The sequence below is a fragment of the Cololabis saira genome, chromosome 3 (genome assembly GCF_033807715.1).
Source record: "Cololabis saira isolate AMF1-May2022 chromosome 3, fColSai1.1, whole genome shotgun sequence".
Lineage (NCBI taxonomy): Eukaryota > Metazoa > Chordata > Actinopteri > Beloniformes > Belonidae > Cololabis > Cololabis saira.
Window position 1 is genome coordinate 35262579 of NC_084589.1, and position 16935 is coordinate 35279513.

At 38.3% G+C, this 16935-nt stretch overlaps 2 protein-coding genes across 3 annotated transcripts in view; both read left to right on the forward strand.

The window, feature by feature from the left end:
* Positions 1-567: 567 nt before the first annotated feature.
* On the forward strand, positions 568-7593 carry isg20l2 (interferon stimulated exonuclease gene 20-like 2). Of its 2 annotated transcripts, none has more exons than XM_061718514.1 (4): positions 568-657; positions 2631-3526; positions 4723-4923; positions 6470-7593. In XM_061718514.1, exons 2-4 carry the CDS (start codon positions 2762-2764, stop codon positions 6581-6583), a joined length of 1080 nt encoding a protein of 359 aa, XP_061574498.1. In that variant the 5' UTR covers positions 568-657; positions 2631-2761; the 3' UTR covers positions 6584-7593. The 2 variants fall into 2 exon arrangements, with proteins under 2 accessions (XP_061574498.1, XP_061574497.1); XM_061718513.1 differs by lacking the exon at positions 6470-7593 and adding an exon at positions 5438-5564.
* Positions 7594-10887: 3294 nt separating this feature from the next.
* Positions 10888-16935, forward strand: part of bcan (brevican) — a 28686-nt gene continuing 22638 nt past the window's right edge. Inside the window, exon 1 of the mRNA XM_061717361.1 lies at positions 10888-11030. Coding sequence (XP_061573345.1) covers positions 11026-11030 — 5 coding nt within the window. The 5' untranslated portion in view covers positions 10888-11025. The remainder of the gene's footprint in view (positions 11031-16935) is intronic.

Sequence of the window (16935 nt, forward strand, 5' to 3'; positions counted from 1 at the left end):
TGCAATATTATACCTCAGCATTATAAATATAAATATACTTGAGCATTATAAATATTATACCTGAGCTTTATGAATAAATGATATACCAGAGCAATTATAAATAATATACATATACAACATATATACTGTGTGTGTGTGTGTGTGTGTGTGTGTGTGTGTGTGTGTGTGTGTGTGTGTGTGTGTGTGTATATATATATATATATATATATATATATATATATATATATATATATATATGTATATATATGTATATATATATATATATATATATATATATATATATATATATATATGTGTGTACACACATCTTATCATAAACAATATAATCATTATTATAGATACCATTGTATATACACATTATGCTGAATCCCCACACAATCACTACCTCATGTCTCCTCTTCCCTGTATTTGGCAAAAATCTTTTCAAAACTTTTTGCTTGTAGTTCTACATGACTGTTATTTAAAATGAATTGGTTCCCTTAATTCATATCTCCCCTGTCTTTCCTGAAACATTTGCTGTATTTCGAGATCGAGACCAAAACCTCTTACACATTTGGTTTTTCGCCAGATGTCTGTTCTCCGCGTAGTCCTTGAACGCAGCATGCTCCGGATGTTGATCGTTGTGTTTTGAGCAGGAAGCATCAGGCGCGGATAAAGGTAATGCTTTAGTGTTTCACATTATTCTCACACATTACCGTTTAGGGGATCTCTCGGTATCCACGTATAAATGTTGACAATCAAACAAAACTGAAGTTTCCGTTCAGTAATTTCAGTAACTACAGCCTCCATCAGTCTCAGCGAGCTGATTTAAGCCGCCGTGAGTCATCTGCTGATGTTTTTGTTCAAAACCAAACTTGAATCTTATATTTAAACGAATATTTGGACAGTTGTTCCATTTCTATGAGTGTTTTGATATTGTGTCTGTTGCTCCTCAGTCACTTGTGTAGTAGTTTTAGTGAAAGTCGCTGCAAGTTAAAAGCTCCCTGAGAAATAATAACACAGTCACGGGTGTATTGTTCTGCCAGGGACTGGTTTAAACATGTATCAGAATGATGGAAACAGAACAGTCTGGGGGAAATACAGATCTACCACTTGATCAAAAGCTTACAGCAAGTGTAAAACATTTAGTCCATGGGACAAAACTTGCTTATCATTTTTGAAAAGATCAATTCAATTCAAATTGGCTTTATTGGCATGAATGGTAACCATTGTTGCCGAAAGCATACATATACATACAATAAATCACGACACAATCAACACACGAAACACCAATACAACTACAACAAATACCCAACACCAAATATCTAACACATGCATACAATATATATATATATATAACTATTTTACATTAATAGGCAGGGAGAATGTATAAGGATAAGGAAACTGTGTTGTCTGGTTGTGTTTCTCTCCATCTATGACATGCGCTGATGTATTTAGCTGCTTCTAAAGTACTTTCCTTTTTTTCTCCAATTAAATGTTGGATTTTGTCCTGATCTGAGAGGGAATCAAAATCCTGGACTTGTTGTTTAATTTTAGGAAAGAACTTAGATCTAATGTCTTTGTATTGTTCACACTCTAACAGGAAGTGTTGTTCTATTTTAGTTTATTTTTATTTTAGTTTATATCTATGTCTATAGATGATATTCTGGTATGATAACCCTTCCTGAGTGGCAGCTGTATCATAGTTATCAGCTCATGAAGTTACCCACCCCCTTCAGAAAATTACATTTTAGATGCTGGTTTATAAAACTAAGCTGGTTCCTTATCTCATTGTGGTGTCTTTTATAATCCTGTATTTGTATGATAAAGACCAGTTTGTGACATCAGCCTAGTGTGGCTGTTATAGTTTCATAGTCCCCTAATGATGCTCTTCTAGTTTAAGGCTCACAATGACCTGTAACAACAATATAGTAGGGGTATATTATACATTTCCTGAATCCTTATGGTCCTGTGAGTATTCCAGTTTTTGTATTTTGTGTCTCTGTTGTTCAAAGGAAAAAAGGGGTCTCCCGCACACTGTCAAGTCACTTAGAAAAGACTTTAATAAAGCAAACAAACAACGTTTCTGTCCACAGGACCTTTCTCAAGCAGAGATTTTTTTTAAAAGAACATTTCAGGCAAATATATGGCCTACTATAGCTAGGACAGCCAATCACCGGCTGAGTCAGTGGGGGGTCGCAGGAGGACCTGCAGCTGTAGTCAACTAGTGGTGATTTCTCTGCTCAAAATGTAGTGATGTCCACGGATTCTAGACTCAGTGCGACTCTGCAGTGGTTTTTCATCTAATATTAGAAATAATGCTTGTTTTTACAATTGCATCACTTTCTCCAAATAATATTAAGGCCCTAAAAATGCGGGTAAATGCTACATTCACGGGACAGTTTATTAAACCTGTTATATACGATAAAGTGTCTGGTAAGTGTATATCTTTGTGAAACTTCCTAGATCAAAACTAAAACTCTACACTTTCGTCACATAATTTTTTTAATTTAAAATCCTTTGTGGATTATAAGCAAAGGCAAAACCTCTCACTGTCCAAATACTTCTGGATCTAACTGCAGATAGTACACAGGTTACACAGTAAAGTTCAAAAGATTAAGACAATGTTTGATAATGTGTTTGTCTTGCAGGATGCCACATTTATATTGGATTCAGCTGATACAAGGTGGACTACAATAAAGGGAAACACTGATGAGGCCGTCAGAATAAGCACACTTTTATTCAGAACTGTGTAAAGAAAAACAGTGTATTTGATGTTAGCATGTCAGACGTTTCTGTCAAGGTTTTCTCCTCTGATGACCCCTCCCAGAGGAGAAATTCAGCTGAGAAGAGAAAAAGGAAAAGTAAGAAGTTTCATAAAAAGATGCAATACTTAGAGGCCAAAGGCTACCTAAAAAGTCCGCAGAAATGCAACGACCACACAGGAGCCTCCACACGTGACCACTCTGCCCACCAGAACAGCTCAGCCACAGAATGTCAGCCAAGTCCCATCGCCACACAGAACAAACATTTACCTCGTCACACCAGCGCTGCCCGTGAATTTCCCTGTAGCTCCAGGCCTTCACTCACATTCAATCACTATCAGCCTTCACTAACTTTCACTGTGAACAACAAAGGAAGCCATGAAAAGCCAAAGGAACCTGCGAACACGGCAACAAAAGCCACCACCGGCACTGTCCCCTCGGCATCGAGCAGCCGTCAACCCCCCAGCGCGGCAGCAGGGAAGCCCAGCAACCCCCTCCCTGCTGGATCCAGCCCTTCAGTGTCCAGCAGTCATAAACCCAGCAGCTCGTCAGCAGGGAACCCCACCAAGTACCTCGCTCTCGACTGTGAGATGGTGGGTGTGGGACCAAAGGGCCGCATCAGCCAGCTGGCACGCTGCAGTATAGTGTCCTACGAAGGAGACGTGGTTTATGATAAGTTCATCCACCCCACCATGCCTGTTACTGACTACCGCACCCGCTGGAGTGGCATCAGACCCAGAGACCTCGTCAATGCCACAACTTACCCAGACGCCAGGAAAGAGGTGAGGAAAGCATTCATTATTTTAAGATTTCTGAGTTATCAAACAAATACGCTTCCTCTACTGCATAACTCCAACGAACATAATGTGTTGCTATTTTTAGGGCCCGAGCACTTAGGCCCTGTCCCAATACTATCACTACCCCTAGTTTTCATCCCTACCCCTAAATTTTGCGCGTTCCCGTGAGGGTAGTGGTGTCCCAATTCCTCTTTCCACCTAGGGGTAGTGAAGAAAACTAGTGTAGTGGCTATGAATCTTTCCCTACGGATTGAGTGTTTTCGGATGCTCACTAGTTTGATCTAGGGACAGAAACATTTCCCAGAATGCTTTTCGTCGTCATTTGCGGACTGAATAAAAAAAAAAAACATGGCGGACATTTCTTATTTATTAGTGAATAAAATCAATATTTTGAGTTAGTTTCTGCATAAAAATGCGTTTTGATTACATTTCTAGCGAGAAATATATATTTTACTTTCATAATATTCACTCAGTGAATGTACATAATCACTCGCTTGCCCGTTTGAAAGTAGGGGGGGGAGTATTGGGACAGGGCCCTGGGAAGATTTCAAGTGCCCTAAAATCTGTCCCTTCTTTTTTAGGGGTAGTGATAGAAAGTAGGGCTAGTGAAAGAAAGTAGGGGGAGTATTGGGATCGGGCCTTACTGTGTGAAGGCCCTATTGTATCTGTAGGAATCTTTTTTTTTCCTCGTTTTTATTTTTCCGACGAAATGAGGGCCTTTTTGCCCCCCTGAACGTGCCCCAAAAGTCACCAAATTTTGCATTTTTCCTGGCGAAAAATTAGATATTTCATGGTTTGCATTAATGGGCGTGGCCTAATGGCTCAACAGCGCCCCCTAGATAACTTTGTGCCTCAAGCCCCACAATACGGTTTGGCGTACATGCACGAAAATCGGTACACACCTGTATCATGTCGCAACTTAAAGAAAAGTCTCTTGGCGTCATGGCCAAAACTGAACAGGAAGTCGGCCATTTTGAATTAATCGTGTAATTTTGGCGCAATTTATGCCATTGCGGCCGCTTCTTCGCCCGAACCGTAACGTGCACCCAGATAGTACCTACTTTCTGCCATAACTTTTGAATGGTTTGATATAAAGAGTCGTGAGTGGTGTCATTGGACTTTTCCATGTTTTCTTGATGTATCTGGCTTTAGTGACTGAAATCTTTCATCCTCTACCGCAGATACTGAGGCTGCTCGTAGGGAGGGTGGTTATTGGCCACGCCGTTCACAACGACTTCAAGGCCCTGGGTTACTCTCACCCCCCCGCCTTGACCCGGGACACGTCCCGGATCCCTCTGCTCAACCGCAGGGCCGGCTTTGCTGAAAACGAGGTTGCTTCGTTGAAGAGACTCACCAAAGCCATTTTTAACCGGGACATCCAGGTTAGCATGGTTATCCGTTTTGTTAAGGAGAAAATGTGAAGATTTAGGATACATTTTTGTACTGGTTATTTTGGCCGCTGGATGAATTTAACAGACCGTAGGCACATCTCAGTTTTTCTTTTAAAAGGAACCCTAACTGTTTAAAGTATTTTTTTTTAACGTAAAATAGACTAAGTAAACATAATGAAGAGACATTGATTAAAAAAACAACAAAAAAATGTTTGTTATTTTTTGTAAATGTTGCCGTATAGCAACAGTGTACAATAGTTGAAATGAATGAAAACAAGAAAGTTTGGTTTATAATTTTAAAAACCTTAATTCAACAACTGGGGTTATAGTAGGGGTGTACCGGTACACAAAAAAATCAGGGTTCAGTATGAATGCGTGTACCGTTACACTCCTAGGTTATAGTCCAACAGTCCCCAGTAGCATAAACAGTTAAAAATGCAGCTCATTTGAAAGAAACAATTTAAAAGATATTTCCACCCACAGTGAACTGTAACTGCACTTTCAGCCTCACCCTGTCCTCACTGTCTCCACTGTGCTCATTCTCTGGCTCACAGTCTTCATCATTCTCCATCATCTTCACTCTCTCCTCGGTGGGTTGCAAGCTGCTCGTTTTCTTCATCACTAAATCCTAATACATCCTCACTTCCATCTACAGGGAGGGCTAGTTTTTTTGTTTTTTTTTCGTAAAGAACTATAAAACATTATTGCATTAATTCTGTTAAATGAAGAAAAGTGTCAAATATAATCCTATGCAATGCGGAAAGGACTCACAAAGGGCCTTATTATAATAGACTCTAGAAGAGTTAGTGATAAGTGATACCATCAACATGCCGGGCTGGCGATACAACAGTAATAATAATGGTTCAGTGTTACCATATGGCACTCCACATTTTAACAGTTTAACATTATTAAATCATCAAATACAGTGCAATAAACCACAGAATAGTGAATGTACCTCACTTATTGGAGTTTGTTTTTTTCCCTGTCCAAAAATGTCATAAAAATACTTTTTTTTAATGATTTCTGAGGAGTCAAATGGTGAGGCTCCTCCTCGTAAAGAGGTCTGCAGAAAAAGGTGTTAAAATTACCTCCAGAAAGTCAAGTGACAAATTTAAACCCTGTCATTGGCTCTTTTAGGATCCCATCTCTCTTTCAGGTCACTACATCTTAAAAGTGGAGGTACCATGTGTGTATGTGTGTAACGAATTTAATGGGTCTGTTACCAAATGGCAACATTGTACCATAGAGGCTCAATTACCAGTCTAAACCCTAATAAAACATACTTTTAAAAGTATTTTTAATGTGTAAAAAGAAAAAGAAAAAACCTAAGTTTATCACAAAAATGTAATCGTTACATTTCATCTTTGCTAATACAAATGCGCAATGCATTCTGGGTGGAGTTCATGATCTAGCAAAAGCATAAAGTTGGTTAAATGTACCATGTGGAGTTTTATCGCCCTTGCATTACTAAGATAATGTCATGAGTTAATATCTTTTGTCGGCATGAAGCTAAACTCCTCTTCTCTTGTGTCCTCAGGTTGGAAGAAAGGGCCACTGTTCTGTGGAGGATGCAAGAGCCAGTATGGAGCTTTACAAAGTGGTGGAGGAGGAATGGGAGAGGACGCTTGGCTCCAAATCTCTGGATATTTAAATGCCAGGTTTGGACAAAAAAAGAAAAAAAGTCATTAAACAACTTCCAAAAAATGTATAATATTTGAAGGTCCTCCACCAGTGAAAATCCAGTTGTTATCTTGGTTAACGTGTTCAATTTGTTCTTTTAAACATGTCAGTGATCACTAGTGAAAGAGCCGCCAGGATCTCTGCTAAGTTCCATGCAATTTTAATTTTTTGATTTATTTTCTACACAAACAAGTTAAAGTGCCTCACAAAAGGCATGAAGAAGAAAACTACAGAAAAAAATTATTTAAACCAATTAAGTTGATTTTAAAAAAACAAACAAAAAAAACAGTATTATAATGCAAATTAAAATATCAGCAAAGAAAAGAACACATAAATGCGCATTTATTTTAAGCCATCTTGGAAATGCAACATGGGAATGTTGTTATGGATCACATATGTAGGATTTCGTATTAATGAAGGTCGAACAACCATCATTGAATTTAACACGAGAAAAGTTTTAATGTTTATATGGTTTTTTTGCCAAACTTTAACTGAGAAGAGGGTTATTGTTCAAGACTTTGAACATTTCTTTCACAGCATGTCTTCTACATATACAAGTTTGATGAATATAGATGACTTTTAGATGTTTAAAAAACGGCTTTAGTTAAAAACTTGTTTTATTTTCAGCAGAATCTACACAAATGTTTTTGATCTCATCAGCTGCATTTTTCTCAGGGTTTATATTGCGTTGCAAATGGTGCTCCTGCCATGAGGCAGAAATGACCTTCCATTAGAAAATGTAAATCATTATAGTTATTCTCATGTTCTTGCAGTTTGGGTGCTGATGATGAAGAAATCTCAAAAGGGGATTCTTTAAATGTCTACTATTTTAAAGAAAAACGTTTTTATTTACGGTATTGTAATACTGTTACCTTTGTTTTTATCAGTGATGCTCTTGAAGGTTGTAGCAGGGTTTGTTTTTAGGAAAACCGATGTCATGACTCCTTCATATAACTTTTGTGAATATAAACTCTTTTGGACCAGTAAGCAGTCTCAATGTCTTCTTTCACGTTTTTATAAATACAAAGATGTATGTATAATAAATATGCACTGTTTGAATTTGCTTTCAGTTAATTTCTAAAAGCCATTTTATTGTCTTGAACAATGAGCACATGAATGCAGTTTTTATTTGTAGCTACTGTCCACGTAACTTTCATATTTTTCTCGGTACAGCGGTAACTAACCACCAGTGCAAGTGTCAATCCATCCATTTTCTATACCCTCTTTATCCTTTTCAGGCTCACGCGGGTCTGCTGGAGCCTATCCCGGCTAATTACAGGCGAGATGGGCAAGTGTCAAATTCAGTCAATCATTAAGATGTTTTGTGGGGTATTGAGCTGATTGTATCATTAAGTCAGTATACATGTATCTCTGAGGGCTTCAACAGCTCAACATTTAATGCTTCTCATATTGGTACAGAGAATGAAGATTACAGTCAGTGGCAGGGATTTTCAATAAACTCACTTCCCCGTTGATGTGCTCAGAGGACAGTCCGACACACTTTTACAAGTGAGGCCAGGGAAAAATTAGGGATTTATAGTGTTTATTTGGATTTTAGCATTTATATTTTAATAAATGTCCCACTAACAAGGCCTTTGATTAGTACTTGAACTCTCATGACCACCTGCAACATTAACATTTACAAAAAATCTGAGGATTTTTAAGTCTTGACAGGCGTTTCAGAAACAAGCTGTTGCAAAGTTAGCAGCATTACACTCTCTCGCTGCTCCACTTTGTCTCTCCTCCAGAAACTGTTTGTCCTTAAAGGTGATTGTATCAGCACTATTTCCCAGCTGTGAACCTGACACCAGCGCATTAATTATACACCATGACACCCTTCCTGAGAAAGTCCTCGTAGACACAACTGCAACAGGAGAGATGTAGAGCGGTGCCATTTTTGTACAAATGATGACATTTTTGTACAAATGATAGGAAAGATTTAGCAGGTCTCACTGGGTCTTTTTGTGAGAACTATGGCAGTTATGAAAATGATGGTAAGAGTTGCTGCTTCATGCACACCAGACAAAGAAAATAAAAAGACCTGCACATCTGGATTAAACGCCTGTTTAGTATGAACCTGTTTGCAAAGAATCATCACACAACAGTACAGGAACCAACTTTTTCAAGAGCTGATATGACAACCATGAAGTTAACTTGATAGTCGAACGTTGAGAGTGAGTTTTTTTGTCTTTGAAGTATTCATATCCCAAGTCTGTTTTTTGTCATTCTAAACCACCAACGTTGTTGACATTGAAGAGAACTTTTCAGTCCAATTTGAATGTAGATAGTGCTCTATACCGCAATTGTTTTATTCTATTTTCTCTTTATTTACAGATGAGCAGTTTGAGATAGCCCATGATGGGTGGCTCATACTGTATGTATTTGTGCCCAAAAATGTTATACAGTTTGTTTCTTAATCTCTTGGTGTATGGGCAGAAAAGTGAAAAGCTACATTTTATTGGATTCATAAATCAAATAAATGCTGGTCTTAAGATATTAAAGTAGATTAAGTGATCACCTGCTGAATTAATAAGCCCTTAAAAGAGTAATGCTAGTCTCATTAGGCAAAGCAATATTGATTTTTATGGAATTTATTGCCCCCGAGGTCAAGTTATTGGAGGCTTGGCTCTGTAGATTACCCTTTATTCTTTATTGTATGTCCCTTTTCACACCCACGTCACAGACTACATATTAGTCATGGTCCAGCATTAGCTCTGTGTGCATAATTCGATTTTTATTAAGCGGTCCCAAGCCATCAGGAATGTGTCCATTGTACAGAATTTTAGCTGAACTTACACAAACAACATTACAGAGTGAGTCGTGTGATGTCCAGATCAGAATACGAGGCAGCACCGAGGATCAGCAGGCCAGCAGAGATATCCATGTCTGCAGGAAGCTTTGCTTGGACTGATCTTAAATGGTATTAAAAAAGAAAGTCCTAAAAATGTTTATAGTGCAGTAAAATGATAGAAATTGGCAGAATCAACTCACTTGTAACTATGTCTGCCTCGAGGTTTAATGTGTCTGGTGTGAAGCATTTTTCAGCTTAGTTTATTTTAGTTTCCTGTTAATATTTCAGGAAAGGAAAGTCACATAAATTATCTCTCATCTCAGTACTATCTATCTATCTATCTATCTATCTATCTATCTATCTATCTATCTATCTATCTATCTATCTATCTATCTATCTATCTATCTATCTATCTATCTATCTATCTATCTATCTATCTATCTATCTATCTATCTATCTATCTATCTATCTATCCATCTATCCATCTATCTACACTGCAAAAAATTAAAATCTTAACGGAGTATTTGTCTTATTTCTAGTTAAAATGTCTCATTTTTAGTCAAGAAAAATCTCATTACACTTAAAACAAGACTCATCACTGGAAAAAACATTAGTTTTCACCTGTTTCAAGTAGAAAAATCTGCCAATGGAACAAGATTTTTTTGCTTGTAATGAGAAGATAAATCTTGTCCCACTGGCAGATTTTTCTACTTATTTCAAGTGAAAATTTACTTGAAACAGGTGAAAATTGTCAAATAAGTTATTTTTCTGGTAATGACTCTTGTTTTAAGTGTAATGAGATTTTTTTGACTAAAAATGAGACATTTTAACTAGAAATAAGACAAATATTCCAGGTAAGATTTTGAGTTTTTGCAGTGTATCTATCTATCTATCTATCTATCTATCTATCTATCTATCTATCTATCTATCTATCTATCTATCTATCTATCTATCTATCTATCTATCTATCTATCTATCTATCTATCTATCTATCTATCTATCTATCTATCTATCTATCTATCTATCTATCTGTATGTCTATCCGTCTTGAAATGAACATTAGTCACTTATTTTTTTTATTTATTTATGCGTTTTTCCCCTTATTTTCCTGTCTTCAGGTGGAGAGACACAGACTGTGAATGCTGTTATGTTGCATCAATGTGCATCAGATTATTTGGCGACCTTCTGGTCAGTTTAACTACTAAAAACTAAAAAGAAGCCGGTTTTATAAGGTTTTTCTTCTTTTTCTTCCCTGGCAGGAGGGAGTGAGGGGGGACCATTGTCCTCTAAAGCCGGAATTACGGTTCTGCGTTAAATCGACGCAGAGCCTACGCCGTAGGGTACGCGGCGACGCGCACCGTACGCTGTAGGCCCTGCGTTGGTGTAACGCGGAACCATAAATCAGCCTTAACACTGCTCTCATCCCGGGTTTTCCTCCCTTCACCTCCACTCATCTTGGCGGCGGAGAAACACTCGGCATCTTAATCAGAGGGAGTAGAGGCTGTAGGAGGCGTTTGGTGCCAAAGCGGAGCATAAAGCCTCCACCTGACAGGAAGTTTATTCTCACAGGAGACGCTGCGGTCAACTTCTGCAAAGCCCCGTCCAGACTTTATCCTACTGAAGATGAAGTAAGCGCTCTCTTCAATGCATTTTCTGTCCTTCAACTTTTCTGTTACTGTATTGTATGTGAGGCTTCTTTTTCTTTGCATGCATTTAAGAAATCTTGAAATATGTGTGTGATTATACGAGGCACGCATAGAAGAAGTTCGGTGCTGAAAGCATGTATGACACCTGCTGCAGAATTACTGCATCAAGTTTCAATGGAGAGTCTTTGTACGCAGTTTAGTGGCAGCAGCACAATTTCCTAATCCCACGAGATCAACACGCACACATTCAAACTTAGAGTAGTGAGAAATATCAGCAAACTAAGAGGGTACTATTGATAGTTTTTTGAGACTGGATTTTGGCTCATATTTAAGTTACTTCTATTATCTGCCATTTTCAGTGACATTTTCATTTATGTTGCAGTTTTGGGGAAAATATTTGATAAATTTGCAAATATTTATTGTTTGGTAAAGTTAAGGTAATAAATACTGTGAATGAAGTGATGAATCTTTAACATAGTTTACTGGCGCTGCTGTGCACATTTTTAGAATCATGCACACTTAAGAAAATCAGAACTGCTGACAACAGATGTATTATTGAGAGGCTTTGCTCAGTACAATGTTTAATTACACAAGATTATGGACAGCAGATTTAAATTACCTCATAACTCCGGTAGCTTTAAGGGTAAAGTGTTGAAATTCCCCATTAAATTTCAGACTTTAAATTCATAAGGAGTAAAAAAGAGAGGGAACCATAACATCTGAATGTCCTGCCGTTGACCTGTTGACAGTGTACAACAAATGAGACATCACCTCTATCTTAAAATTCATCCTTGGAGACTTCAGTCAAAACTGTGTAAGTGTCACATAGGCTCATGTCTGTATTACTCATCCAACTCATGCCCTACCTCACATTCACTCCCAAACATTTATTCAAACTTTTGTTGGATCCATTTTTTATGTTTTTTATCTTGGTAGATTTGAATTCAACAGATCCCGTCAAACTTGATTGTAGCTGACTCTTATGGAGGATTCATATTAGCTTTCCATTAACGCGTTGCATCTGTTGGAACCCTGGTCTTCTGCAGAGAGCAGATCCTGCACATTATTTTGGTTGGTGCACTTAACTGTAACATCAGGCGGTGTCACTTTTCCACAGCAACTGGAGCCGGTTTCCAGTAGTTCCTTTGAAAAAGGGCTTCAAACAATATAAGTGCATACCAACTCTTTGGTTGCTGTTGTTTTTTTCCTCATTCTGTCTTAACGAGCAGTTGAAACTCACAACATTTCTGCCTAATCAGCTTATGGCACTCAGACTCACGCATGAGTCGAAACTTTGCTGTAACTTACCGCTGCGTCGCTTTAGTATTTGGCTTATGACAGCTTTAAATGTTTTGACGGCCGACGTGGAGAGTCAGTGTCTTAACAGCTAATAAAACATGGCTGCTGACTAGTGAACTCTTCCAAATCATTCCCTTAAACTTAACATCTCTCTCGGCACTCATTCATGCTGTACGGCACGGCTTTCTTTCTTGCTGCTTCCTCTGTTCGAAACCTCCCCAGCTTCCAGCCCTCCCCGGCGGCTCCTTGCTTCCTGTCAGATTGTGTCTGACGGTGGGGGGTTCAGGTTGCCCCTGGAGATGGGCATCCTTTGAGGTGGTGTGACTGGTGGGACTGGTGGGGCGGTGTGATGAGGGTCTGCAAAAGGCCCAAATAGTGTATTAACAGTGGTCCTTGCCGTGAGAAAACGCATGGGTCTAGGGGGAGGTCAGGTTGGTGTAATGGAGGCTCAGCGAGTGGTCTTGCACCCATTCTCATCTGTGAATAACAGAGGCGTGGGTGGTGGCGGTGCTTGGTTATACGTGTGAAAGACTGTCAGTGTCACTGAGTTCATTTGCACGTACTGATATTGAGTTCTCTTATACAATTTTAATTATTACAAAACGCCAAAAGTCGTTAACTATATAAGTAAATCCTCTGTTTAAACACTTTTCTGTTGTAAATACTTCAATTAATGACCATAAAGCAGACATTTAAGTCATTTGAGACAAATGCCTGACACATTAAACTGCAGCTGGAGTGAAGTTTTGTGTGATATGGCTGCAATTCAAATCAAATATTTAAAATATTTGGAAAAGTGTATGTAAAAAAAAAAAAAAAGTTAGAAGTTCAAATATGAAAAAGCTCAGTGATGTTACTACCTGAACTTCAGACAAATATTGCCAGGTTCTTTATGGTGCAAAAACTTTCAAGAGATGCATAGTCCTGCACCTGAGTAATAGAAATCGCTGTCGTGTTCTTGCAAGCAATTCTTTTAAGATGACGAAACGTCACCTTAAACAGTGCGGTCCTGTGTGCTCGACACACTAATATCTATGTAAAACGGACTTAACTTGAAAATTATTTAAACTACTTCCTACAAACTGACTATTTTTTTTAGACATTTGAAGAAAAAAATCAGAACAAGAACATGAACAAAATGTTGACACTGTGTTTTGTCTTTTGGGTCCAGCCCTTGCTGTGCAGCACGGTAACGTGTGAGGATGGCTCAGCGCTGAGCGTCTACTGGGGCTCCGCTCTCGCTGTCACACACTGAATAAAGGGACTGAATGGGCCAAACTCTCACAAAACTGGTGCCTTTCTTTAAGACTGTAGCTCACCCCCCCTTCCTTCTGCCCCTCCCTCGTAGTCTCGAATGACCTTCTTGGCAAACTGAGTGGTCAAACATCCTTTCCTGGCCCCAACCTCAAGGTGAAGTCATTGGCTATTCAGCCACTTGCCATGCCTGTCTTTGCTCTTGCGATGTTGCCTGGGATGCATCCCTTTGCCAGGGGGAAAACCACATCTTGGCACACCCCTGCCACCCCACACCCCCTGTGCTGTGTGGAAATGCAGTAATGCAGTAATCCAGTAAAGGCGGGAGGGCATGCACTCAGCTTCCATGAGTCAGTTGGTTGATCAATTTGAAAAGTGATAAGTGAATGTTATATTCAAATAGTTAGATCATTAGATCATTAGATAACATCATTTAATGATCAGTACACCAAATCCTCACAGTTATAGTTGCTATTATAGACAGATTAAATTGAATAAGTTTCCTTTTAAGACTGCCATTTATTTGTTCATAAGTTAATTTGTGAACAATTTATGAAACATGTTCCTGATAATTTGGTGTGGTGGACCTTTTCTAATTCCTACTATATTTAAAGATGGCTAGAAGCTTTGGTGTTGTGTACGCTTTAGGTTTTCTTTATATAGCGTCTATTAAAACACGAGTTGTCTGTAGGCGTTTTACAGAGACCGAGAACATGAAGCCTATTATATGTTGCATGTTTGGAAAACAGGAAAGATGATTTGCACAAGCTGGTGAATCACTATAGACATCAGTATGACACACGAGAATCCAAAACAGATATTGTAGATGTCATAAAAAAACACCAAAATGCCATTTAGAAGTTATACAGGGAAGCTGAAATCGTATATTGTTGTGTTTGCATATAAAATGATGGGGTTTCCTCCCAGGGCCATCCCTGCAGGGCTTTTATGTTATTTTCTCAGAAGTGACACTTACAGATTAAGGAGAAAACGGGCTTTTCTCCAGTTTCATCTCCAGTGGCGCCTCTGTTTTCAGAGCTTTCATTTTTGGAGGGGTTCAGCCACCTTTAGATGTTAGAAAAGCAAGCAAGATATTATTAATTCCATTTCAATAGAAGTCAGTCTCTGCTGAGACTAACAAAAGTTTTATTTGTAATACTTCTTCTTTTAGGAAGAAATATCTGTCGACATGAGTCTGATTTCACTGAAATAGTCTCACCCGAGATGCATGGATTTCAGATTTTGATTGGCAATTTATAATAGAGATTAAGTTGTCGCCTGTGATGACTTATTAGCTGTTTCTTCTTCTTTTAACCAATTCCAGGACAGTCAAAATGAGACATAAAAAGCTCTTTCTTTGCTTAAGAACTGTATTTTTAAGGGCTTTGAGGATAACTCAGTTGGCTCCTTTACGTGCGGTCAGATTATTTAAATGTTCACTCTTGTTGCAAAATCTTCTCAGGTGCAGCAATTGAATGGCCTTTGTCTGATACAGACTTTGATTATTATAAGCCATGTGTTTGTTGACTTACAGACACGTAATGCAGTTTTTAGTGATGTTAAGGCTTTTTTTTGTTTCTTGAATCCAAACCTTTAACATTTGAATGAGTCAATAACTTTGTTTCAGCACTTTTTAAAAGAAAAGCAAAGGGACGATAGCTTGGGTTATATTCTAAATTATAGTGCTCTCATCTTCTATAAGAGATAGTTTGATTGTCTTTAAAACACAGGGAGGAAGAGAAAATCAGAACAACAAAAGTAAAAGTGCATATTAAGGAGGACTGAGGGTGGTAATAATGTAAATCTAGTTAAGCTGGCAGCTGGGCTTCTGTCCGACCCTCCTGGCAAATTTCAGGAAATCAGAATTCAGCTCACACTTTGTAGCTCCTGAAGTCTGACTCACAGTTGGTAGAAAGCTCCAAGGACACACAGGCAGTCCCTGTGTCTGTCTGAGCTGGTTTGTCTGTTTCAGCAAACACACAGACATATTCCCATGGGAGCTACTCACTGACATATTGCTTTCCCTCGCCCTCCAACTTCACCTTAACCATCACAGCTGAATCCCTAGCGCCTAAATGAAACCTAAATGTAATCTTGAATGCAATCTTTACTCTGAAAACAAACATTCACGTTGAAACTGCACTTTCTGCCCACGGGAATCTACATTTTTCTCCTCAAAGTGCCTTAAATCTTAAAGGGGTTGAAGTGTAATCAGCCTGTACACACACACACACACACACACACACACACACACACACACACACACACACACACACACACACACACACACACACACACACACACACACACACACACACACACCCTTAAAGTATTTAGGTAACACTACTTTTGGATTTTAAATCGCATTTCCATCACCTACACTTTCAAGCCATGCAGTAGCTTTTATTATATCTTTAATATCTTTTTGATTATTGATGGAATTGTTCTTGATCATTTGCATCCTGTAGATGTAGAAGGACTGAAAATAAGTAAATAAAACATTTACTCCACTTTATGTTTTATTGTTAAGCGGAATTAGGGCTGAAAGTTTTTCTCCACCCATCAATTCATGTTCATGATCCATCTGTTTGCTGACAGTTTTTCTTTTCTCTCTGGACTGTAATTCTTCTTCTGAACACTGAGTCACTGGGAGTTTACAGTATCAAGTCATCAGAAACTTTTCAAGGACAGTTTTTCTGTACTACATTCACGATTTGTGTAACTTACTCCATATCTGTCATCGAAGTGGCTTTCCCCCGGACCGTCGTGGCCCAGATAGGAAGATACAGATACAAAAAGGACGCACATGCCAGATTACACAAATACCCAATAAAAAGATTGTTACTCATTGAAACATCAAACATAAATTGCCATAAAGGTTATTTGAAGTCATAAAGCAAATAAATGAGCTGAACTGTGCTACTGGCTCAGCACCAATGCAAGATGAACAGTGTTGCAGATGTTAAATGTGTTTGTTTAAACATTTTTCTGTTATGAAGTTATCATCCAGAAGAAATATTAACACTGCTCTTGGGACTTTATTTGAGTAGCGGGCTAAACATTTCATGAAATTGAATTTTTGGATATAATTTTGTCCCCTTTATTTTGTGATCTTTATTTATTTGTGTATTTTTTGTGTATTTATTCATTCATATGAGATATTTGTGGCCAGCTGGTAATAGAAAAAAATCAGTTGTCACAGTTGTCAAAGTTAAAAGGCATAAATGCTTTAATCAAGATAATAGAAGAACACCCCGAAAATAAAATAGTAAAGAAGAAATCTTAGTGAGGTGATGAAACCTCCATCATTTGTCTCTGGTGAGGCTGAACGTGT

Bases quoted from the DNA above. Each gene is read 5' to 3' on its own strand.
- isg20l2 (XM_061718513.1), top strand. From the start codon at position 2,762: ATGTCAGACGTTTCTGTCAAGGTTTTCTCCTCTGATGACCCCTCCCAG. The intron at 3,527-4,722 runs GTGAGGAAAGCA...CCTCTACCGCAG, and splicing joins ACCCAGACGCCAGGAAAGAG to ATACTGAGGCTGCTCGTAGG. The intron at 4,924-5,437 runs GTTAGCATGGTT...CTGCACTTTCAG, and splicing joins TTTTTAACCGGGACATCCAG to CCTCACCCTGTCCTCACTGT.